Source organism: Cheilinus undulatus, linkage group 17 (assembly GCF_018320785.1).
Source record: "Cheilinus undulatus linkage group 17, ASM1832078v1, whole genome shotgun sequence".
In the NCBI taxonomy this organism is placed as follows: Eukaryota; Metazoa; Chordata; class Actinopteri; order Labriformes; family Labridae; genus Cheilinus; species Cheilinus undulatus.
In genome coordinates, this window is record NC_054881.1 from 19,827,442 (window position 1) to 19,851,026 (window position 23,585).

Here is a 23,585-nt window from a genome sequence, read left to right on the forward strand (position 1 = left end):
TTAAAATGGGCGGAGGCGAAACAGAAAACCGTTCTGTGGTCAGATAAATGAAAATTTAAAATTCCATTTTGGAAACCACGGACACCATGTCCTATGGACCAAACAGGGGAGGGACATCCAGCTTGTTAGCAGCGCACCGTTCAAAACCTGCTTCTCTGAAGGTATGGGGTTGCATTCGTTCCTATGGCGTGGGCAGCTTACACATCTCGAAAGGAACTATCAATGCTGAAAAGTAAATAGAAGTTTTAGAGCACCATATGCTCCCATCCAGATATCGTCTCTTTCAGGGAAGGCCTGGCATATTTCAGCAAGACGATGCTAAACCATATACCACACCCATCACAACAGCATGGCTTCACAGTAGAAGATTCCAGGTGCTGAACTGGCCTGCCTGCAGTCCAGACCTTTTGCCACTAGAAAACATTTGGTGCATCATGAAACAAAAAAATCCAGCAAAGAAGACCCAGGACTGTTGAGCAGCTGGAGTCCTACATCAGACCAGCATGGGACAACATTCCAAAACTGAGCTATTAGAAAAGTTATATTGAGTTGTCAAAGGACTAGAATTCAAGTGCAAGTCAGTATTATAATTTTGTGTTGTAATGGTTTGGTTAAGGCCTCATTGTCTCACATCTGCCACTGTTCTAACAAAAGTTAAATGTAAATGTTCTCCTATTAAAATAACAGTCGAGTAATTAAGTACTTACTTAGTAAGTTATAGAAATCACATTAAATATGTCTACACAAAAGGGGCCATAATCATGACACTAACTTCTCACTTGAGTCTGTTGTAATAAATGAAGTAATGCTGATTTGTTGTGTTGCTGTATTAGCTCTCTTACTCTTTGAAACCTCTTAAAGGAGACAGTAATCAGTAGTGTTATCCTTTTTGCATGAATAATGTGGCCTCTCTGTAGAAAGGAGCAGAACAATGTGTGGCTAAATAAGGCACAACATTCATCTAAAGCAAATCAGCACAATCAGAACACATTTATTCTCTCGTTATTCTGAGCTGTAGTCTGAATAAAAGCAAGCAGCCTCTCTCACCTCACCCTCCACTCTTTTATACATTCAATACAACACAAAGCATCGACTCATCCAGCTAAAGAATAATATAAATTGGTCTCAGGCAGCGTGAAGTGAACGCATCTCACCAAGGTTTCCAATTTACCTTTGGTCCATGCTCGAGCTGAATGCTAATCCACAGTTCATTAGCAGCTGTCTGGGCATTGTTGACCTTCACAAATGTCTTTATGAAAGCACTTACATAGACCTGTATTCACATTTAGAATTTTGTTCCTTTGCAGTTGCCAATGAAAGCTTGGATGGAAGAATTTACTGATGAGGGCAATTTTCAGTGGCTCAGCAGGCTGGAGCAAGGCTTTCAGGTGAGTCATCAGCCTGAAAAGAGCAGCAAAACACAACATTTTACCCTAAAAAGTGGGCATAGTTTGTCAAAATAGTTACATTAATGCCCGTGAAAGTTCAGAACTCCGTAGCTATGGAATCAGCACAGAGTTTTACATACCATGAACCTCAGCAGCCATTGACTCCACTCAGGGATTTTACGTGGTCACAGATTCAATCATGATTAGTTTAAAAAAAATCCTACCAGAGTCTGTGCATGCGTGCGTGAGGGCAAAGATTTATTAAGTAAATATATGTTCACATTAATGGTTGGAAAGAGAGAGATGGGTAGCCGATGATGTTTGCATGTAATTAAATTAGAATCGGTCCATTTTGGGCAAAATCGGCAACTGTCAATAAAAATAAGTAAAATAAGTAATAATTTATTTAGCTTTTAATGTGTCTGCTTGGGTTAAGTTTCTGTAAAACTTTGGATTAGGGATTATTTCCGTTGTGAGGTACTTGTGTTCTGCTGTCATTGACTTGTGTTTTGTCTTCAGTCACTTGTGGTTGTGCTGCAGTGACTTGCAGCTTTCTTTAACTTGTTTGCATTGGTGTCACAGCAACTTGGATCTGGGTCATAACTGTTTGTATTTGTCTTTTCTGTTGATGCATGTGTAAAACATTTCAGCCACCGTACCTGAGGCCAAGCAGCATGTCAAAACAAAAGCATCCAGGGAGAGACATGACTTTAGTTGGTTATAAGCTCTCTGAAGTGCAGGTGGTGGTATGCTCTTGCTCAGGTTTCCCATGAGCACTCTTACTTTGTGGAGATAAAGTGAATTAAAGAAAGAGAAGCAACGCTTACAAAAGCTGAGTCCAACAGAAGTAAAGGGTTTCTGAAATACTTTTTCAAATTGATGTAACAGATTAATGGACTTGTGCCCAGCTCTGGTTTCAGAAGACCCTTTTCATATGACTCATTTCTGTTTCTTTATATTGTTTAAACCAAGAAATATCATTCATCACAAACCAGCAGACATTGCTAATTCTTAACATTTCTTTCTTTTTAGTTTTACTATCCAGGTGCCAACATCGTCCAGATGCGTTTCCTGAGGTTGCACAGCAGCTCAGCCGTCCAGAAGATGACTTACGCTTGCCATCCAGGACACAAGCTGGGCGAGAGAGACAGAGACATCAAATTCCTCACTGACACGAGGAAGCAAAGTTACCTCGGAGCACTTAAAGATTGTGTGGTATGTTGAATTTCTCTGGCTAGTTTCTACTGAGCAGCTAGGAGTGTGGGTCATTGTGTAGATTTTTGTAAACAACACAGTGACTAGCCTGGGAATAATAAGCATCACTAAACCCTTTGAAACTTACTCAAAACAAAAATTCAAAATCTTTCCAGAAATTTTAGAAAGCAACAATGGTTGCACAAGACGAAGCTTTGTTTTTTCCCCAGGCACACTAAACAGACATTGGAGAAGAAGAAGAGGGGTTAGAGTAACATCTCGAAAATGTCCTGCGTCTTGGCTTAGAACAATGGTTCTCAAACCATTTCTACAATTTCTTTCTTGTGAACATCTTTAAAGATGCATGCTCCCAGTCCTGCAATAATTTCAGTGACTACTGTGGGCTTTTTTGTGCTAAAGATCTTCTCAAGTCAGTTGTAAGACTGCCATTCTCAAAAGCAGAAAACTATCCCACACAGGTAGGATTTTGTAAAAGGAAGGACTGTTGCCATGGCTCTCCTGCCCAGCAGTGGATACCCATTTTCCACTCCACCCAAAATGCAGACAAAGTCCTGGACTTGAACTTCAACCAAACTGTTCAATGAACTGATCAATGAATTGCTCCTCTGCAGTGCCGAGGCCATTAGCTGGTGTTGCTTAGGCATGCGCCCCCCCGTTCATGCACGCTCAATCATTTACATGCACGGTTAAAACAAACTATAATCAGCATGTTTGTGCACTTATGTTTATAAGGATAAGGTGCTACTGTTAGCAGGAATGTACTCACTTACTGGCCTCATGTAACTGAGCGTTTGCCTCAAGCATCATACTGGTTTATCTGTGATGGCAGCAACGTCACCTGTAGCTTGAACTGATGGTTTTCTGCCAGACTTTGATACAGATTTATTTATTTATCATAGGGGACAGTGCACATTATTGAATATGGACAGGTTAATGTGCCAGATGATAGCCATAGGCTCATCTCCATGAGTAGTCCCTGGCAGGTTGATAGTATACATATAAAGTGTTCATCAAGCATTCATTTGATGAAAAAAAAAAAAAAAAATCAAATGACACCCAGAGACCACACAACATAAACAGCGCAAAATTATACAAAGACTTGCAGTATAACAATAGAGAGGTGGATTTATGACTTTGCTTTATTAAGTAACCATTACAGTTAAAGTGCCTAAGTACTTACTTACTTGACTGTTATTTTAATGGGAGAACATTTACATTTGACCTTTTTGTACACTTTATATGTATACCATCAGTCAAGAAGTTTTTAAATGTTGCTTTTCTCTTCCCTTGAACCAGTTAGTTTGGCTGAAAAGCTAATCAGATTCATTTCTTCTACTCAGTTTGCCAAAAAGATGCAGATATAAGCCAACTAGAGCAATGATGAACACAGCAGAAATAAGAGTTTAGCATGCTCCCTGCCTGCTTATGAGAGATGCCTGACTTACAGCTTATTATGGCAAGGCCAATAATAGTTACTCATCATAAGTGTCTGCAGGATCAGCATTTGATTCTTTTAAACAGGGTTAAAGAACTCTTTATCCATGGATCTGCTGTAGATGGATTAGGAATGCTCAATTTTAATGGCCAAAACATTGAATTTGGCAGTCAGCCTTCAAAATCTTGGACTCGGCACTGGAAAAAATGTGATGTCTATTTAAATGAGGGAAAGTAAGTGTGGAGACACAAAGTGCTGTGTAAGAAATTTTGAGTCATGGTTAAAGTAAATGTTAAGAACTTGTTTTCTGGTTGTTCCATCAGCCTGGAGAGGAGAGCCTCTCTGGATCTCGAGAGTCTGTGTTTGAATTTGAGGACCTGCAGCTGCTCCCTCTGAGAGACGTGGCAGTGATGGAGGGTGGAAACTTCACACATCCATTCAGCTTCACCGTTGGTCCGGTGTGTTTCAGCTAGAGCTGTTATAAAGCCCAGCTGTCTGCCAGGGCTCACAGGTCCAGGACACAAACTCTGGTTGGAACCCTGGACATGAAGAGGACAGCTGGGTCATCTCCAATCTCTGTCCCTGTCCCTCGTGTTTTTGGGGGGATTCTTTCACATTGATTGACTTTGAGAGGAAGCGTCTTCAGGGATTTCTCACTGAGACGTCAGCTTTGTTTACAGAGACATTTATTTCTTATTGAATAATTTAAAAATGTTTGTTTTTATCCTTTTATATACAGTTTTTGTTGTATTTTTGTTATGTATTTCAGGCTTCTGTTATCACTCAGTGTATATAGAAGTCAAACTGTCCTGATTGACCTCTGAACAATGTGTTTTTAATGGAGACACAGCTACTGCTGTCTTAGTGGTTTATATGAACAGGCCAGTGAAGTCAGCGACTTCTTTACTGTCAGTGAACTCAAAAGTCTCACTGCTCTCAAGGTGCTAGTCAGTTTTTTTCTCACTACCCAAGAAACAACAGAAAAGGACAGTCATGATGCTTTATACAGACTTTGTATTTGTTATCAGCAAAACCAAATTCTCCTTGTTTTGTTACTTCTTTTTACATTTTCATATGTTTTTGTGTTATTTTCTACATCTCAGGTTTGATACAAGAATGATAAACTCATGGGTGATTATACTTCTGTTTGTGCAGTATTTTGGTCAGGGTTTTGTTGTATTTAAAGAAAACTTTAGACATTTTATGATCAGAAATACATGAAAAGACAAAAATCACCAGTGAAATGCTGTAACCAACAAGTATGTTGTGTATATGCAAAGTCTTTTATGTCTTATGTCTATGCCAAAGACTGCCATCATCGTAAAGGAACTGCTAAACAGATTTCTTTCATTGCCACAAACAAGAAGTGTAGTTTTCTTTGGTTAACCTACAAAAACATCCTTGTATTTCTATCACATGATACAACACCAAACCAACATGTTGGTTTCATGTTCACATGTTGTGAAAACCTCAGTTCACAGATTTTTTGAATGAAATAATTTATTTAAATCTTTTTTGAAGGTGAAATTTCATTGCCTTTTCCCACCTTTTAAAACAATTTCCTGTGATAAATGAAACATCTGTGCTCTTTGGTAGAAGTCAAATATAGATTGAGCACAAAGGGCGGTTTTTGCCCCTGTGTATGAATCTGCGCCTTCTGAGAACAGTCTTTCTCAGAGGGGTGACTACATACAAAGGTAAAGGTTGACTTATTTCTCATTTTGTAAGATGGTAGATATATCACAATGTTTTTCTTTCATAATGTGTGCCCATTAAAGGTGCAGTGTGTAAAACTGAATATCAGCATCTAGAAGTGGGTTCTAGATTGCATTTCTCTGCTGGAAACTGTGGCAACCAGTTGAATTTAATGTGTATCTGTAATGTGAATACAATACAATACAATATAATAACTTTATTTATCCTTTTTTCCTCTATGTTACCATAGAAACATGTAAAAATCCAAGATGGCGGCATCCATGGAGGGGACCCTCTCTATGTATGAATTAAAGGTTTATTCTGAGTTGTTTTGGTTTTTTTTTTTCAAAATAGCTATTTTTGAATTTAGATGACTAAACACTTATTTAGATAGACCGTCTTAGAAATGTTTTGCTTTATTTTACCAAGTTTGTTCAGCTAAATGCTACTAGGCTAAATATTACACACTGCACCTTTAAAGGAATTAATTGCTCTCACAAATTTCAAAAGATGGGATCATATCATGGAAAAGGTAGACCAAAGCACTGTTGGTAGTATAATCATGTTACTTTTTTCCCCCAAATTGGGTTTAAGCTGGTAAAATCTTGTTAAAAATATTGAAGTTTCAGATAGACATTTTTAAGCCTTCACAGCTCCCTTCTGGGTCCTGACCTACAAGTTGTGAACCACTGCTTTAAAAGACTTCATAAAACATATGCAATAAAAAACAGACAGGAAAATAGGGGGATATTATTAAATGCCTCTGTTGTATTGTTTTTTCCTCAATATCTTCTTGTGCAGGAGCTGCAGATGTAACTGAACAATATTGCAAACAGGTCATTATTTGTGTTGTGCATGGCCCCTGTAAAAGAAACAAAAACTGATGACAGACCAAAGATTGAATTTTGCAGCCAGAGCTTACAGATCAAATCATCAAGAAAAATTTCTTGACTTTACTCAAATGACCTTGTAAAAGTTTGGCTACTTCCTGGCAGAGTTTTTTGCACCCCCTGGTGAAACAAAAAAAGGACCCATCACCTCTTTGTTACTGCTGAGTAACTCCTGCCAGCCTGAATTTCTGCTTCACTCAATCTGAGAAGTGCTTGGCTCAAGAGAAAAGAAGCAAGCCTCGTCGTTCTGCAGCAGCGAGTCAGGATCTGTTGTTAGTACCCAGATGCAATCAGCAGTGACTGATGAACAGATGAGCTCTGTGCGGCACGCTCTGCAGGTAGCACAGAAGCACTGAGATCTCAGGGAGTTTGTGATGAGAGTGTAGTCTGCCTGCTCAGCCATAACAGCAGCTTTACTACGGAGAAACACAAAGACTTCATTTCATATGTACTCTATAGTCTACTGTAGAAAACCACAGGGGCTGTAGGGTTATCAAACCACTAAATCACAGGGAACCATTTCATTTCACCCTAAACTCAAACAGACAATTTATTTAAACATTTGCATTCAAACCACAGGCTCACAATTCTGGCTTTGTTTTAGGTATTCAGTGTTTGTGTTTCTGGATTTAGATTAGTCATGTCATCATTTCATTGTATTGCCTTAGCTGGCTGAGACAGATAATCGTTATTAAACTTGTTTTGTAAAAGTTTTGAATATAAAATGACATGCTGGACATCTGGCTTGTGTGATTTCTCCATCAACTTATTCAAAGATTGTGTCCACTTGATTAAAAAAGAGGTACATAATCATGTTTTGACTCTGTATATTTTATCATCCTTACTTCTTCAGCCACAGGAATGTTAACAAGTACATTATAGCTTGTTTCTAAAGAATGCGTTTGTGCATGTTTCTCCAAGGATTCCATACATTAGGTGCTTTTTATTGTTATTTTGTCAGGCTTTTACCTTTATTGATAGGAAATTAGGAAAAGAGCTGTCTGTGGTGCTGATCAGAGGCTGGTTCATTAATGTGTTTATGGTGTTTTTTCTGTATGGTAACATTAATCCGTTGTTGAGGTATTATTTGAAATCGGTCATTACACCAGGGTCCAGCAGATGTTTGTTATGCTGTTGTAAATTACTGTTAACTGTCAACTGTTTTTCAAATAAAACAAAAATCACACAATTACAGTTTTAGTTCCAACGAAACAAAATATTAAGAGCAGCTTCTGCACTCCCTCTGAGGAGCTCAAAGAACCCTGGGTCATATGGAAGAATATGCTCTCTGCTAAAGAAAGCTTTAGGATTGATGGTGAGTTATTTAGTCACCCAAACTTGTAAAAAATGTATTTTTTTTTTCAACCGGCAAGAATCTAACATGCACAGGAAATATTAACGTCAGATCAACATTCGTGTAAGATTGCACTTAGTTAGTTTCTCTTTGTAATCAGAAACTGCAAAGAGAAAATTAGCCTACTGCATATGTGTGAAATTTTTGGGAATTCTTACAGAAATTTTGGACATTTGTTAAGATGTTCCAGGGAAATTGGAAGTTTTAGGCATTTACATGAAGATCTGGGAAATGTTGGAACTTTTGGGCATTCAATTTTTGGGGTATTTTCATTTTTGCAGGTTGTTTGCGGGGAAACCTTGCATCATTTTCATGGAATTTGGGGAAAACTTGTACATGTTTTAAAATATGTAGAAATGCCCGGGGGGTATTTGCTTTGACATTTTATGTAACTTGCTTCAAAATATTCAGGAATTTACATTAAATTCTCAGAGAAAGTTTCATCAGAGTGTTAAGGCTTTGTGTCAAAGTTCACTGAAACATTTTGGGAATATTTGAAAAGAAAACTGTCAAACTTTTTAATGGGATACTTTAAAAATATGTTAAAAAAATTTCACAGAGAATTAAAGTGATTTCTTTTAAATTTTAGAGAATTTGTGTGGATTTTGGAAAGGAAAATTCCCAAGACATTCAAAACTTTAATTGCTAATGCTTGAAAAAGAAAAATTTCTCCAAAAATACCTCAATTAATGACTGACACCATTTCTTACTGTTAGAAGACCTCCAACAACTGGCCAACTGGCCGACACACTTTTAAAACATACTCTTAAAAACCAATCCAGTGCTGCTTTTTCTACAGAAACAGGACCTTAAGGAGATTTGTGAACACCTTTTTGGTAAAAACTAATCCCTGTTAAAACACAAGGTTAAGCTTTTGAATTTATCAGTTTCCATTGATCCCAAATGAGTGGGAGAAACTAAAACTAGTCTCCAAACGAAAGCTATGGTCTCAGAAATGGACTTCTTGTCATTTCAAGCTGGGTTGAAAGGGTTAACTCTCAAGCAGCCACAATACGTGCTCACGTCACTTTACGTACCGCGTCATCGCTCGTCAGCTCTCCGCCTCTGTCTCATCTGTCTGTGGCGCTCAGCTCAGTCCCTAACTTTAACTATGTTTCCCCCAGTTTAATTTTTTTTTACCATGTCACTGAGCCGCGGGTCCTTTTAAATGACAGTCGGACTACTCTGTGGCTTGTTGTTTTTTCTACAAACCGAGCTGTGTCATTTCGTCTCCTGTAAACAAACGACACAGCGGCAGCTCTCCTGTGGTAGCTAGCTAACAGCTGTGCAGCTTTAGAGGAATAACGTCGCTGTGAGGTTCAGCCAACCAGGCACAAAGGTGAGACAGACAGCTGGATGTTTGTTTTATTATTGATTTGAGGGTGAACTGCATGAGGGTGATGTACAGGAGATAGGGCCATTGCTTCGGTTGTTAAGTTAATAGATGAGCCAGTCCAGCATAATTAGCTTGTTTTAATTTACAAGCTAATGTAGCTTTAAAGAGAAATATTACAGCAGCTCACCTGTACTGACTAAAGTCTTATAATAATAATAATAATAATAATAATGATGTCAAAACGAAGGAGACGTAATTTTTTTTAAGACTGCCAAGCCACGTTCATGAGTTACACAGCAGGATATTATTTTATGATGTTATAATGACGGTATATACTAGACTGTCTCACTTTAAAGTTTGGTTTGTGGGTGAAATCTATGATGAATAACTCATACGAATGCAGATTTTTAATATCTACCCGTTTCCTTATAGAAATACTGAAATAAATCGAGTGTCAAGAAGAGTTTTAAAAGAGTTTATGAGTGTTGGCATCCACTTCCGCATCCTAAGAGCATGCGCAGATCTGATTACACATTCTTAACAGCTGTCCATGGTCCTGGACTGAAAAGGAAATATTTATTTATTTCATTAATTTGGTTTGAATCACCTCATAAGGGATGTACTGCACATTATATTACATTTTTAAAGTTATAACAATTGCAGTGTACACATAAAGAAAGTCTGTGCTTATTGCAATTGAATATATATATAAGTGGTGGGACTCGATTAAAAAAATAATATAATTAATTAGAGGCTTTGCAATTTAGAATCTCAATTACTTGCATATCAATATTTGACACAAAAAGAAACTTTTTTTCAATTGAAATGGATTTTGGTATATGACTGAATCAATGAATAGACACATAAATGAGCTTAAACAACAAAATCGTGTTGATTTTCATCACTGAGTGTTAACATAAAGTGCAATATGAATAACGAATATTATGATTGCATTGTTTGAAATTTTCTTTCTGCATGGCAGTTCATAATTTGGGTCAGACAACGCTATCTGTAGCACCGCTTCTAGCTCTTTATCTTCTACCACAGGGAGTGGCCGACAGTCCACTTCAATCCATATTGCCAGTGAGTTTGTTAATTTGTCAGTCGTGGACTTATTCATTTTGGCTCTGAACCCAGTCATCTTGTCGAGTGTGGATTGGCAACACTGCCTGCTTGAACTAGCTCGGATGTTGTCTGTGCTAGTTGCAGCATGTTTGGCATTGAGGTGGCAGCAGAGTCTAGAAGAGCTCCTGTGGTAGGCAAATTCTTTCTTGCACAATTTGCACACAACTGTGCTTTTATCCAGGTGTCCATCCGGTAGTTTTTTAAAACTAAATTTTCCGCCCACCAAACCCAGCAACGACTTCTCAAGGCCTGAGAACAGTATGGACCAGAAATAATGTCCTTTTAGCTGCATGACAATAAACAACATTTCTGAATATGTATGTAAAGAAAAAACAAATTCAAAGTCAGGTCTAAGTGAAATCCACATGAAAAGATCTCACCTAGACCTTCTTGCACAGTGTTTATGAAACAAAGCATCTGAAGGAACAAAGAAATTGGGACATGTTCTTCAAAACAAAGCACATTGTAGACTTTTTGCCATACATACTTTCCTTAAACACATTGGTGACCCGCCTGCGGGTCCTGACCTTTAAGATAATTTCACTAAAACTTAACCACTAACACACCTACACAGCTGTAAACCTCCTCTCTTGAACATTTGTTCCCAATTTTTGTCCTCTTTGAATATCATTTCACATCTTATATTAATACTATTTTTATTTTTATCTAATTAAGTTCCCTTCCCTACTTTTTGTGCCTCTGTGCCATTTTTACTCCAAGTCAGATTCCTTTTAGGCTATATGGAAATAAATGATTATGATTCTAATCAACTCTGCTGAAAATTTAATTATATAAAATATATAATATTTCCATTTAGACCTAACATTTAAAAATCATATCTTTTGGTCATACTACAAAGGATCCATGATATCATCTGCTTGGTATTGGTAATGGCAGATATAAGCTTAAAAGTTAGCAGATATGAAGATTTCTGCAGATATTTGCTGCCAATATATCAGCAATACATACAGGCATCTTGTACCAGCTTTGAATATCTGTAAAATGTAACTTACAAGTGTCTAATCAGGTTTCTAAGGCACCACACACCCATGGGGGCCCATCGTGAGACCTCTCCCAGCTCTGGTTTACTCAGCCTCTCTTTGCACAGGAGAAACTTGGGTTTTTTTTTTACATTTAAAAAGGTGTGTATATATAATAACGGCTAAAATGAGTTTGGAAGTATCTGCAAAAGTCTTACATCATGCACCGCACCTCTATCTTGCATAAAACCACAATCAGGGTGAAAAAGATGTCTGTTAGATATTATTACTTGAACTCCTTTTAACAGGTAATAATTTTATACTAGCTCTCTTTCTTAACCCCTGACACAAAATCTGAGTCAGAAAGAAAGCCCAATCAGCCATCTTGGCTTATTTTGTTTAGATTTATTTAACAAGGAAAACTTCATTAAAATCAAGAATCTCATTTGCAAGAGTGTCCTGGCCATCATAAGAAACAGCATTATAAGAAATGGGAGCCTTAAATGCATGGTTCTTTTATTATAGGAATAACCAGTGTGATTGAATAAAGATGGATTCTGCTCAAGGTTTCTGCCTCATTAAAGGCAGTTTCTCCTTGCCAAGGTAACTCGCTAAGTGCTGTGCTCATACTGGATTATTGTTCAGTCTCTGTGATTGATACACAAGGAGTACAGTCTCAGTCTGCTGCTTATGTAAAGTGTCTTGAGATGATATTTGATATAAATTAAGATTACAAATAAAGATTGATTAAATAATGATTATTTCAAATTTTTTTTAAAGAAACTATCTTTGTTGTTTTTCTTAGTGTTGCTTCTATGACCTACAACTGTCCGCCCCGATCAGAGGATGTATCCGCCTTCCAGAAAGGACTTCATCTCTCTGACACTGAGTGATCCACACAGTCACTTGTACAACAATGGCAAACACCGGAGACAGTCCTGCTGGAGGGTGAGTTGTCTTATAATGCAGAACTAGTCTCTATATTCAGTTTTACAGCTCTCTTAAAGTTTGAAGCTTGAAAGGATGAGACTGCGTTCAACAACCCCCCCCCCCCCCCCCCAAATCACACAATGCTGCTGTCACTGTTGGATCAGGAGGTACTGATATCTGTCACTGCTGCACCTTAAAGTAACAGTTTAGTGCAGTTGTGCAAAAATACATATGAATAAAGGTAGGTGACAAATTTCTAAAGCCCATTTAGAACACAAAGCATCAGAATAGCATTTTAAACTGTGAGATGTAGATCAATTTAGGTATTTCAAAGAAAATTACATAAAACAGCAGAGATTACAGCACAGTGTTGTGTTGCCAGTCGCCCCATTTCCAAAAATGGAAGGGAAAACTTCACTCTTAGGTACAGGAAAAGTAATTTTAAACTTAGGTGTGAAAATGACTTCAATGATGCTTCATTTAAGATCATCAAAAAGTCTTCTATTTTCAGCACTAAAGCTAAAGTCAGCTTTACCTTGTTTGAATATGACCTGAGGTGCTACCAGCCGACTACTTTCTCATGATCAAAGGGTCCTTTTAGATTCATAGTCTTCAGAGACATGGAAATGTATTTCACATTAAGATTATAAAGTGATAATATTCAAGCAGGTCTCTAAAATCTATTGTAAGAAGCACAGGAAGGCCCTGTGAAGAGGTATGGACAGAAGTTTGTCCTTGCTGAGTGGAATTTGTCTCACAATTTGAAGTAAGCACAAGATACTTATGCTCTGCTAATAGGTTGAAAGGATAACCACTTTATGAAGAAATTCCTAAACCCAGTGATGTCCTCAATTTTGCCCCAATAAGTTAACCAAGAAAACCAGTGGACAGCAAGAATCCAGCACTTTGCCAAGTGGGAACTTCCCTCCACCGGTGTTTCTTTCAGTTTGTCCAACGACACCTCCAGAGGGCTGAACAGTGATCTCTAGCATCTCAAAGCCAACCCCCTCCATGCTAGCTCTCACCACCCACCATGTCAACACTGAGACATTCTTTACCTTACCTACCCTACCACATGGCCATCACAGCCCAGACAGCATTGCCACCTTCAAAAGACTCCATACATACAAGCCCCAGGATGTGACACTGCTGGTTCTATGTACCCTAGCGCAACTCAGAGCTTCTATCATGAAAACAAAACTATTCCTGGTGCCAACATTATGTAGGAAAAAGAACTGCAAGAAAATTAAAAGAAAGAAAGTATGAAGAGAGACCTTTAAAAGAGAATGGGGAAGCAGAGACAAGGTGAGGTACTCGGGCTAGCATTTACCCCTACTTGTTACGGCTGATGCTTTACCTCCCCCTACTCCCTCATTTTTGATGAGGTGCCCTTGTCTTGACTGATGCTCAACCCAGCAGGTCAGGATGATGCTCTTCTTCCCCTTACTCTCTTATTTTCTTGAGGTTCCCTGGTCTTGACTAAAAATCAACCCAACTGGTTTGGCCTATGCTCTACTTCCGCCTACTCCCTCTTTTTTATAAGGTTGCCTGGGACTTGACTAACACTCACCCCACCAGGTCTGGCTGAGGCTCTACCTCCCCCTACTCTCTCATTTCTATAAAGTGCCCTGGTCTTTACGTACTCACCACACCACGGCATGAAGTGCCTGGGACTTGACTAACCTTGACAATGGCTGGGCAGATGGAGATCCTTCACTTTCTCTTACTTCCTTATTTTAAAGAGGATAATGGGGAGAAAAGAGAAGAACAGAAGAGTTGGGTGTTTTTTGTTCACTCTAATCTTGCTGCTCAGCTAGCATTAATCCTCTTCTTCAGATCTACTGACTGGCTTTAACAGTTTCATCTGACATCTCCTTAGCTGTCCTTTGCAAACTCTGTCCCTGCTCTCCCAGTCCTCATAGCCCCCTACATCCCACTTCTACCAGACGAACCCTAACTTTTCATCCTTGCTATTTAGCTTCTGCCTGAGTGTGTTCCTTTCATACGCTTCCTTCAAAGAATCCTTCTAGCAAGACAAGAAATTAGGGCTGTCAAAATACTAAAATTATTAATCAGGATTAATCTCAGGATTTCTGTGGTAGTTTGCGTTTAATAACCCTTTTTAGAATTCCACTATGTTGCATTTAAAATGTTTTTTTTTTCATTTTGGATTTATGTGCTATCTTCAACAAAGTGTAATTGGCTTTTTGTTTGGATGAAGACCTGCTTTTATTTTGAAAAAAAATAAAAATAAGGAAGTTCAGAAAGATTGAAGATTATGTCATGAATTTAACCACGGAAAAAGGAATTTACTATGGACTGAAAAGGAGATAAGGGAAGAGTAAAAAGGTAACTATATGATATTACAAGGTATGGATGACTTTTGTCCACTGAGCTGTCTGAGAGTTTTTAGATTGGAATGAGACATTAAGGAGCTGGTGGACTTAATTTACGTCACTTTAGCTGTACCCATTTATGACTGCAGTGGTACATTTTCAGGTATTTTAATTTAGAAACAAAGTAACAACCATAAAGATTGATGTTTGACGGTTGACTATATATGTAGTGTTGAAAAAAGGCTTTAGCTGTGAAGGCTCAGCTGCTTGGTTATTCCTCTGATCATCTCACTGAGACAGAGCATCTCAGTCTCTAAGACATGTATCTTTTTTTGTAACAAATCGATCCCTGGCTTCCAGTCTTCCTTTCATACATCTTCTTTGTTGTGGTGCAGCCTGCCCTGAACTTTCAGACTCCTGAGATAAAAGCATCCCCTGAACACATTATGTGTCTGATTACCACAGTGAGATAAAACAAATTCACTTCTCACCGTCTCTCTCATACAGCTCCTTCACATTTTTCTTTAATCTTGTTATCTTTACTTTGAAATATCTTATGTCTCCCTCTCCCCTCCTGCCCTCTCACTGTGAGTCTCTTTCGTCTCTTTTGTTGGTTTTGATCTTCAGGTTTTGCAGGTATATTGTGTTGCTCTTATCACATCATGACTCACACTTTTATTTGTTTTTCTTCTCTGAGGGCTTTCCGTGCACCCATGTTTCCCCTTTATCCTTGTACATGTGCCATTACAACATCACTGACTTTGTTGGTTAAACTTTGGTTAACTTGGGTATGTTTGATGGCCTGAAATGGAAAAGGTTCTTGTGGAAAGATTACATGTTTATTTGTTCATTTACCATTCACCATGGGGCACAACCTTGGGGTTGGGTCAGTTAAGATGACCAGATTCAGGTGCAGCCTGTGGCTTCTTTCCCACATGGGTCACCCCTGCTCTCTCATCCCTATATTCCAACTCTATCCACAATCCTCCTCTCTAAATAAATGCATAAGAAAGCCACTATATATATATATCTAAAAAATGGCTTTGAACCATGATAAAATACACACCTTTACGTTTTCCAATCATACAATATGAGGAAGTCATGGATTTAATATTAGAATTAAAACATTATTTCAATCACTTACAGGATATCAGCAGAGTCCTCCTGGAGCATCATTTTATCTGGTTCTTTCTGCCCTAAATTTTTCATAAAACCAAAACAGCTTTGTCAGCTCACATAAATGTAATTCATTGGTTTCACTCAATTGAAAAGGCATAGCAGCACTCTTATCGACCGATCTGTAACTTTTTATTCCTGCCGTATATCAACAGACATTTCTTCTACAAGGCCAGCTTTATAGTAGAGACCTTAATCTGGCTCAGAGCCCCCTCCTCCACACGTGGGTCGTCAAATTTGATGACGCTTTATGGTTCCTGAGAAAACTGGTCTCTGCAAATCATGTTCCTTAGATTGGCTTCTTGGCTCAGGGTTTTCTCCTTACACAGCAGAAATACAAATTCATCCATTTAAAGTGGAACCTTTATGTAACTGGAAAATCACACTCAGATTAAAACCTCTTTTAGATATAAAGACTAATCAAAAGCTTCTTTACATGATTGAAACAGAGTTCTGTTCAGCATTTCCAAACAGGTGAAGCTCCAGATCTTTCTTTCTGTGTTTGTGAGTGTTTTCACCTCAAACCTGCAGAGTGAGTTTTTCCCTCTTAAAGCTCAGAGCACAGAGAGGAAATATATCAATGTCTGCTCGATCTCCACCCTGAAAGTTCACCTTATCTCACAGGCCTGTTTAGTGAATGTGCTCTGCTTTGTTGTCATCATGGGACACTTGATACGACATGACACCTGTCGTCACCTAAATGTAGCTAAGCATACGTGGGTCATGAGACATGTGCACTTTACATTACCTAAACAAGGCTGTGACCTACAATGTTGATAGTATTGAATTACACCTGCAAGTCCAAGATATGTGATCTGTTTTCAAAAGAATAAGATAATTTTTTTAAAGTAATTGAATTTTACAAAACTTAGTTTGAATTAGTAAAAAGCAATGTTACTCTCCATTTTTTTGTAATGAAAAATAACAAAAAGTAGCTATTGTAACAGCTTTTCTTTTGACATCAATCAATTAGTCATTATCTGTATAGTGCATTTTTATAACTATTATTCCAAGAAACTTGGAAAAGGGGACAGGTCTGGACCATACCCTGCTGAATTATTTATAAAGACCCAACATTAATCCAAAACTTCCTTTAACAGGCATAAAGCTCATCCTGTACCAGACTGGTACTTTTGCGTTGTAGAGGGATAGAAAAAAAGCAAAAATAGATATTTGTTTCTTTTTCTTTTTTTTTTTTGTATTATGAATTTCTGAATTGAAATTGAAGAAAAAGAGGGAAGAGGGAGATGCTGTGAAAGAGAGAGACGAGGATGGTGCAGAAAGGGAAAAAGAGGGAGAAGCAAAATAAAAGAGTAAGATGCAGAAGGGGAGGGTGATGCAGGAAGGGAGAGAAAAGGGAGATACAGAAAGGGAGAGAAGGGAGAGGTAGAAAGGGAGAAAAGAGGGAGATGCAGGAATGGAGAGAAGAGAGATGTAGAAGGGGAGAGAAAAGGGAGATGCAGGAAGGGAGAGAAGAGGGAGATTCAGGAAGGGAGAGAAGAGGGAGATGCAGAAAGAGGGAGAAGAGAGAGCTGAGGAAGACGGAGATGTAGAAAGAAAGAGAAGAGGGACATGTTGAATGAGAAAGGAGGGAGATGCAGAATGAGAGCATAATGCAAAAAGGAGAGAAGAGGGTGATTCAGAGAAGGGAAAGGGGGGTGCAGAAAAAGAGAAGAGGAAGATACAGAAAGGGAAATGAAGAAAGAGGGTGATGCAGAGAAGGTGATGAGGGAGATGGAGGAAGAGGGAGAAGAGAGAGATGCCGAAATAGAAAAGAGGGAGACATAGAAAGGGAGAAAACAAGCAAGATATTGGTCTTTTTTTTAGGTAGCATCAAAGCAATGATGAGTTTTCTCTACATTCTGGTAACAACTTCTCTAGTTTTTTTTTTAATGCATTGTTCAAGTAAGATGACAAAGAGGCATATTTTAAAAAGCCTAAACTTAATTGTCCATGTTTTTCACTCATGTTGAACATAATTTAAACAGTGTGCAAGAGTTTGCCTGCAATTATCAATAATAAGAAAACAGTACATTCCCCAATACTGGGTGTTTAGGACTCTTATTTTTGTTGCTGTGGTATCAGAAAGTTAGGAGTTTCATTTTGTTTTAACTTGTAATACAAATGCTAAATTAAATTTAAAAAGATACAGAAATGATGATTCTCCATTTAAACTGAACATTTCAGATAAATTAGCTTGTGGTTAATTGGCATATGACTGTCAATGTGTCTTAATGTAAACAGTCTTTAAAGTCCTGCAGTTTTTTTCTGATCTGAATCCTCATTAAATTGACATCACCTCAACCTATATCTCATTCAAAAATAAGTAGGTTTTTGAAAACAACTTGACATGATGCCCAGTCTGGTGTTGTTCTGCTGAATGAAGTATAGCAAAGTGAAATGAAAAAGTCTCTTGAGACAAAGCCTGCTGTGGGCTTCGTCGCAGCTCGCAGACAATGGCTCAATAGTTCCTCAGTGTTGCACGGGTGTTAATTAGAGCAGGTACCACTCTGCCTGTTAGCGTTTTCCCCTGAGAGACCTCGGCTCTGTCCCTCCCTCTGCACAGCCGCTAGAGTCAGGAAGACTGTTTATTTGTGAGCGATCAGGTGGGACAAGATGTTGAGTTTATTCAGGGTAAGCCTAACAAGCAAGAATATCAGACTTTTCATTTTACTTAGCTGTTTTAAGAGAAGGCATGAAGAGATTTTTAAGACGTGTAAAGAAAGTGAAGGATATTAGCTGTCAGATGTCTGTGATTCAAATACAGAGCTGTTAGTCATGTTTCTGCATAGTTAGCTCTTTGTTTTGTTTGTCTGCCTACAGAAATGGAAGCAGCTGTCTCGGCTCCAGCGAAGCCTCATCCTGTTCCTGCTGGCCCTGCTGCTCATCTTTGGACTGCTCTCCTTTCCTAGCCTCAGCGAGCAGTGGAGAGGTAAACAATGCCTTCATAAACTCTATACTCACACATATACTAGCAGAGGCGCAGCTTGCTATTTATTTAATGGTACTGCTGCATGACGAGAATCTGATGAGTTGGATTGCCTTAGTGATGTGTTTGGCAATAAGAATAAATTGCAGTAAATTACTTTAATTCTGCAGAAGATGCTGTGATAGTTTTTTCTTCTTTGGGTTTATTTTGGTCTCATTTTGTTTATTTACACCTGCTCGCTTTAAAAGTTTTATCATCCTGTTTGAAAAGCATTCAATATTCAGACTGCATCCAGAGTGAGATGGCTAAATCTCAAAATGCATCCATCTTTCTCACTGATGGGGATTTTTATCCACAATATAATGACATTTCTTTGGCAACAAAAGTCTAAGATCTCTGAAAATCAATCTCTGAGTACATAAATCAAAAACATGTTTTCAAGTGCTATAAAATCTTTGAAACAGCAAATTTCCTGTATGTCTAATATGACTCAGTCAGAGGCTTTGTGAGGACAGCTTTCTGGGGTTATCACAATGAAGAGTACTTTTTAAAGTAGGGCTGCTTGACTATGACAAAAGCATGATCAAAATTATATTCATTGTTATTAAGATGACAATTATTACTCACCAATTTTGCAATATGTAAAGCACACATGTGCTGAACTGGAACAGTCCACATTGCATCAGAGTTTTGAGGGCAGGGCATCCATACAGGGGAAAAGTGAAGAACTTAACAGATTAAGGTTGTAGTAGTTGTCAATAAGCTATAAAATGCAGGACAAATGATCCCTCTCAATGGCCCAATGCAGGGGCAACATACCCTAAAAATGTAAGGGTGACTAAGCCTCATTGATATACCTCACCTTTAGTGTATTAAAGTGAGTCAGCTCAGGTAGGCGAGATTAAGATATGCTCCATGATTGAATACGCTTGAATACCCTACATCACAGTTTCCAATTACCGACTGACAATTTAAATAGACAGTCATTTTAATGGAGTTTGGGGTACCTCTGATCCACCCTGGTCAGGATGAGAACGATGCTCCATGTAGTTAAGAGAGAGACACTTAGAGCTAACTCCACATTCAGGCACGAAACAAGAACATGTTGCTTAAACTTAATAGGCGTGTTGGTGCTCGTATATGATTAACGCAATATGCTTTGTAAAATAAGACCTGAAGACAGACCAGAAAGTGGCCATATGAGCAAGATTCAGGCTGATATTTGCTGCTGTAATCCTTTTGTCTTTATACACTGGGTGTTATGAATTAAGATATCATAGCTATTTTGGCTGCCAGTATGTTTTCCATTTACATTTGCCTCTTAGTTTATTCATGTAAAAAAGTACTTCAGTAAATTCTTCTTGTCAGGTCAAGTTAAGATTATTTCTAAAACACATTTAAAAACAGCATTCATTTACCAACGCACTGCAAAAGCAAGAGGCTATAAATGTCGATCAAAATGCATGCACATTAACAATAAAATAGACAGTTTTTTAAAATAAGAATAAGACAATTTAAGGTCAAGAAAGAGCAAGGATAACCCCATGAAATATAATGGTAAAAAGACTCTGGTTGATATGAAATATCAAACAGTGGTGGTGACAGGAGGGGGTGGGGTTATTTAGAGTTGAAGACCATCATAAAAAGATAAGTTTCATAACTTGAGAACAGCCACTGTAAAGGATTAATCCGCTTAATTTTGTGTTTTGATCTTTGGTCAAAATGTTTGTCTACAGAGTTAACACAGCAGCACTACCTTGTGTCTAAATTCAGAATTATGGTACAGTTAAGCACAGCGTCATGTTCTAATGAAGGGCGTATCTGATTTTAGTTTTAGATTTTGCTGTAGGCCATTCAGAATGAACCACTGACCACAGTTGGCCCCCAAGCCATAGTTTGAACAAACCTGGCCTAACAGGTTACTCTAAGATATCTTTTACTACTTATGGTTAAATAACTCATTAAGAGATGATATCAGATTTGCTGTTGATACAATGAATAATCTAACATTTATAGTTCCTTTGAATCAATCTAACAACGTTTAGATAAGGAGAACATAACAGATGAGATGTGAATGATATGATGACAACAGAGATTTGCACTTGGATTTTAGATCCCATGGTCAGACAAACTCTTATTTCCACCAGATGGCATTCAGCCACAGTTTTCTCCTAACTGGCTGAAGATTTTGATTAGAAAGTAGATTTTTGGAGCAGAAGGCCACACAGTAGCTCTTTGGCATTGAGGGTAATGTTTGTTTTCCACCTCAGCATGAAGCTGATGTGATGTTTTCTGGGCATTCCTCTTTGCAGTATTTATGTGGCAGATTAATCATTCAATCTTGACTATCTTATTTTTTTAATTTAAACTCATAAATCAAATTAACAATCAAATAATTTAAAGAATTTTGTCAGAAAACTTCAAATTAAAACCGATTTAAAGCTGACTGGTGGATTTACTCTGTCTGCTTGTTGTCTTGTTCATTCTGTGGGAATCTTGTTTGTGTGTCTTCAGGGTTTTCTGACAGGGACGACTGGCTGGAGCTGAATGACAATGAACTGAAGGCTGCTCTTCCAGGTGTGAAGCCTGTTTTGGGTCAACATGCAGGTAGAGCTCCGGCTCCTGTGGCTGGGCCACATGTGGGGCCAGCTGTAGAGCCAGATGCAGGTCCTGTTGTTGGTCCAGAAGCTGTAGTGGAGCCCAGAGGACCAAATGTGCCCATACTACCTAAGCCTCCCATTAAGGTTAGTTTGTCTTCTTTTTTTAATTGATTTAAACATCAATAATCATGAAGCATCATGGGAAAACATTTTATATTGATTTAAAAATTGATTAAATAACTGAAAACATCCATCACTTTAAATCAAGCTTAGATCACAGACAGTTAAAGTTTTTCTCAAAGGATCCAAATACTTATTTAAGTTGTTTTATTATTAATAAATCTGCGAAAATTTTCTAAAAATTCTGTTTTCACTTTGTCATGATGGGATATTGAGCGTAGATTAATGAGAATAAAAATGATTTTTTTTTCTACTGCAGTATCAGGCTGCAACATAATGAAAAAACAAAAAAGGTGAAGGAGGTCTGAATACTTTCTGAATGCACTGTATGTCAAGTCCTTTTTTTTAAACTTGGTGATTACAGCTTCCTCCTATGCAGTGCCACAGGTTCTTAGTAATGTGAAGGTGGAAGTCGCTTTAAATATGACTGCTCTGTATGACCTCCATCAGCATCAGTATTAGTCTGTCCCTTAAGGTGCTGAAATTTTCCGTCATATTTCTAACTCTAGCTGCTTCTATTTCACAGAAAAAGCCATTCCCAAACAAGAGAGGACCACCAGGCCTGCAGAAAGACGGTAATATGTCAGACACCGCCGGAGGAGAAAAGAAAGAGCAAGAGGTGGCTCAAGATGAGGGAGAGGAGGAGGAGAAAGAAAAGACTATCGTCAGGTAACTTGTTTGTCGCTTTTTATTTTAACCCTTTAAAAGACTTTACTGTTTTTTAACTGCAGAGGAACATTTGTGAAATATCAGTGTGATATTCCTATGAAGATCGCAATCAAAAGTTTTTCGTCTGCACCCAGGCCCTGTGGTGTTTTTTGCAGTATTAAAGAAGATACAATAAATAATTCAGGCTTAAGACAGGTTTTTGTTTCTGTCATGCAGCTGGAGAGGAGCGATGATTGAAGCCGACCAAGCCACAGAGCCTCCGCCCTCGGCCAATGAGAAAGAAGCAGCAGCTTTCCCGGCCCCAGTGAACCCTGCTGACTCCGTCCCTGTTGAAGGTAAAAAACTGAACTCAGATGTTGAATAAAGACAGCTTTATAAAGAGAGTGAGCATGAAACTCAGTTGGAACGTCTGTAGCTATGACTTACATGTAATGTTATTTGTTTTTGCAAATCATAATCACATACAGCATGCAGAAAAGATGCCCAGAACAAGCAAAATATTTCTCCTTTTGTTTCTGACATTCTAGAAACTTTTGTTCCCAAACAAATTCTGTAACTTAATGTTAACCAGGTCTGCCCTTACATGTTCATTAAAGCCTTTTTCATTCTTCAAAAAAATAATGCAGGGTAACACTTTACTCTCAAGGTTGCTTATGACAGAATATCCCTCTGCTGAGACAATAGGATTACAAGCGACGTCCTGCTTTTAAGATCACATTTTTATGTCTGATTCATTCCTTTGTTTGTAGTTTCAACTGGATCTGTGGACCGACTGGAGGCAGTACGTGATGCTTTCAGACATGCATGGAAAGGCTATAAGAGCTGTGCCTGGGGTCACGATGAGCTAAAGCCCATCTCTAAGTCTTTTGGGGAGTGGTTTGGCCTGGGTTTGACCCTCATTGACTCCTTGGATACCATGTGGATTTTGGGCCTTAAAGAAGGTACTGCACGTCACAAATTCTTTACAGATAAGATGTCTGGTTCTTGTATGTACTAATGCATGTGTATTTTATGAATTTGCACTTGGTCTCAGTGGACTTAAGAATCAAAGTTTAAGAAGACATGTTTGGCTCAATGGATGGTTAGAAAGAAGTGGGCAATATAAAACGCCTAACTCAAGGTACTTTGTGACCACTAGCATAGCAAATGATTGTCAGCAGTGTAAAGTGGGGACAACAGGTGTTTTCACAGTGTATTTCTGCAACAGCACCATTAGAAAGATCCGTCATCTTTATGCCTTGTGACTTTCATATTGATACCCAAAAAGTATGATAATTTACAGTGCATTTTAGCGTGACAGGTAGGGATGAAGATCAAAACCCAGGTACATAAAGAACAGGTTCTGTA

At 38.3% G+C, this 23,585-nt stretch overlaps 2 protein-coding genes across 2 annotated transcripts in view; both read left to right on the forward strand.

Annotated features, from left to right (window-relative positions):
- Window positions 1-4,651, forward strand: part of LOC121525258 (collagen alpha-1(XI) chain-like) — a 30,624-nt gene extending 25,973 nt beyond the window's left edge. Inside the window, exons 32-34 of the mRNA XM_041811142.1 lie at window positions 1,308-1,388; window positions 2,421-2,603; window positions 4,362-4,651. Of these exons, the coding sequence (XP_041667076.1) occupies window positions 1,308-1,388; window positions 2,421-2,603; window positions 4,362-4,511 (414 nt within the window). The 3' untranslated portion in view covers window positions 4,512-4,651. The remainder of the gene's footprint in view (window positions 1-1,307; window positions 1,389-2,420; window positions 2,604-4,361) is intronic.
- A 4,389-nt stretch (window positions 4,652-9,040) lies between these two features.
- Window positions 9,041-23,585, forward strand: part of man1b1a (mannosidase, alpha, class 1B, member 1a) — a 35,293-nt gene continuing 20,748 nt past the window's right edge. The window contains exons 1-7 of the mRNA XM_041810426.1: window positions 9,041-9,316; window positions 12,224-12,366; window positions 18,684-18,792; window positions 21,304-21,533; window positions 22,096-22,238; window positions 22,455-22,573; window positions 22,988-23,179. Of these exons, the coding sequence (XP_041666360.1) occupies window positions 12,265-12,366; window positions 18,684-18,792; window positions 21,304-21,533; window positions 22,096-22,238; window positions 22,455-22,573; window positions 22,988-23,179 (895 nt within the window). The 5' untranslated portion in view covers window positions 9,041-9,316; window positions 12,224-12,264. The remainder of the gene's footprint in view (window positions 9,317-12,223; window positions 12,367-18,683; window positions 18,793-21,303; window positions 21,534-22,095; window positions 22,239-22,454; window positions 22,574-22,987; window positions 23,180-23,585) is intronic.